The following is a 1,227-nucleotide window of genomic DNA, read 5'->3' as shown; positions in this document are numbered from 1 at the left end:
AAAATTTTAAACCAACAATAACAACTAAATAAAACACAGAAAAATCACAATTCAAGTGAAAGAAGAGATAATAGAAACTAGAATGAATGCAAATGAATCTGGGAAAACAAATGATAACATGTGAAAATTTAACCTAACATTAGCAGTAATCCACTTTCCAATGTACTCTGACTGAGGGCCAGAGTACATTCCTGGTCTGAGGGAATTCAGTGGAGGCTTAAACCATATAGGGACCCTGCAAATAGATTTTGGGCTTTCACTGTCATCCATAGCCTTCTGCAAACCTGCAGTTCAGATTGTAAGCTCTGGTACAATTTCCTCCTCTGATCTTGAATTCATTACTTATAATCCTATGGTCACACGAGCTGGTGTGTTCCTTCCATGTGGACTTCGCTGACACTCTACTTAGATGGCTGCTTCTATTAATACAAGCCTTTAAGACCCCAGGCACGGTTCTTTTTGACAGCCTGCCATTATATGATTTTGTCACCACACTTTGCTCAGAGCTACTTCTTTTCTTTTTTTTAAACAATCCCCCAGAGGTTATTTATTGTTTGAGTAAGAGCATACGGGTAATGAAAGCAATATGAGCCATATTTTAGAACTATATTCATCACAAAGAACACTTAAAAAGGGGGGTGGGGAGCTCTCGCCCTCAGCTTCTCACTTCAACAGTCATTTCTAGTTGGACAGGCTTAGTAGCCGAGTAATGTGATCTCCTTTCCGCATGATCCGACCCAGTTGCTTTCTTGACTTTGTTTTAGAATGAATCTCTTCTGCATCACCTAATACAAGGTCCATGCACTCATCGAAGCCTAGGAGACAGCCCTCTCTCTGCATAGTCACTTGCTCATAGAGCCACACCTGAATCCAGGATCTTTTTCTTTTAGCTTAGTCTCGGCCTGTTACTTCTCTGTTTCCTGGCCTGAATCTCCTACTCCCGACAACCAGCGTAGGATACAACAAGCTGCACCATCACCTTCTCTACTTTCTGGCCGCGGCCACAGTACACCATTGTGGAAGCTCAGAGAGACCACACTGAGCTGCACGCTGGCTTAAAGAGTAACTTCCCTAGAGCTACTTCTTAAGGCAATAAAACAACCAGCAGGTAGGCATCTGCCTGCTCTGTGGCTCCTGAGCCCAAACATGCCAGCTTGGAGCTATTTTTAAAGCAGCAGAGACTCGCAGATTCACAAGCTCTAAGACCCTCTGAGCCAGCTTAGGGTT

At 43.2% G+C, this 1,227-nt stretch overlaps 1 protein-coding gene across 1 annotated transcript; it reads right to left on the bottom strand.

The window, feature by feature from the left end:
- Positions 1–681: 681 nt before the first annotated feature.
- On the bottom strand, positions 682–1,015 carry LOC105979354 (small nuclear ribonucleoprotein E-like). The gene is made up of 2 exons (XM_013006743.1): positions 949–1,015; positions 682–890 (listed from the first exon to the last, which is right to left on the bottom strand). Exons 1-2 carry the CDS (start codon positions 1,013–1,015, stop codon positions 682–684), a joined length of 276 nt encoding a protein of 91 aa, XP_012862197.1.
- Between the last annotated feature and the right edge of the window lie 212 nt (positions 1,016–1,227).

This window comes from Echinops telfairi, unplaced genomic scaffold (genome assembly GCF_000313985.2).
Source record: "Echinops telfairi isolate 266 unplaced genomic scaffold, ASM31398v2 ScPeMD7_655;HRSCAF=1070, whole genome shotgun sequence".
Lineage (NCBI taxonomy): Eukaryota > Metazoa > Chordata > Mammalia > Afrosoricida > Tenrecidae > Echinops > Echinops telfairi.
This window is presented reverse-complemented; position numbering and strand designations above follow the sequence as displayed.

Bases quoted from the DNA above. Each gene is read 5' to 3' on its own strand.
- LOC105979354 (XM_013006743.1), bottom strand. From the start codon at position 1,015: ATGGTGTACTGTGGCCGCGGCCAGAAAGTAGAGAAGGTGATGGTGCAG. The intron at 891-948 runs GTTGTCGGGAGT...GCCGAGACTAAG, and splicing joins GCTTGTTGTATCCTACGCTG to CTAAAAGAAAAAGATCCTGG.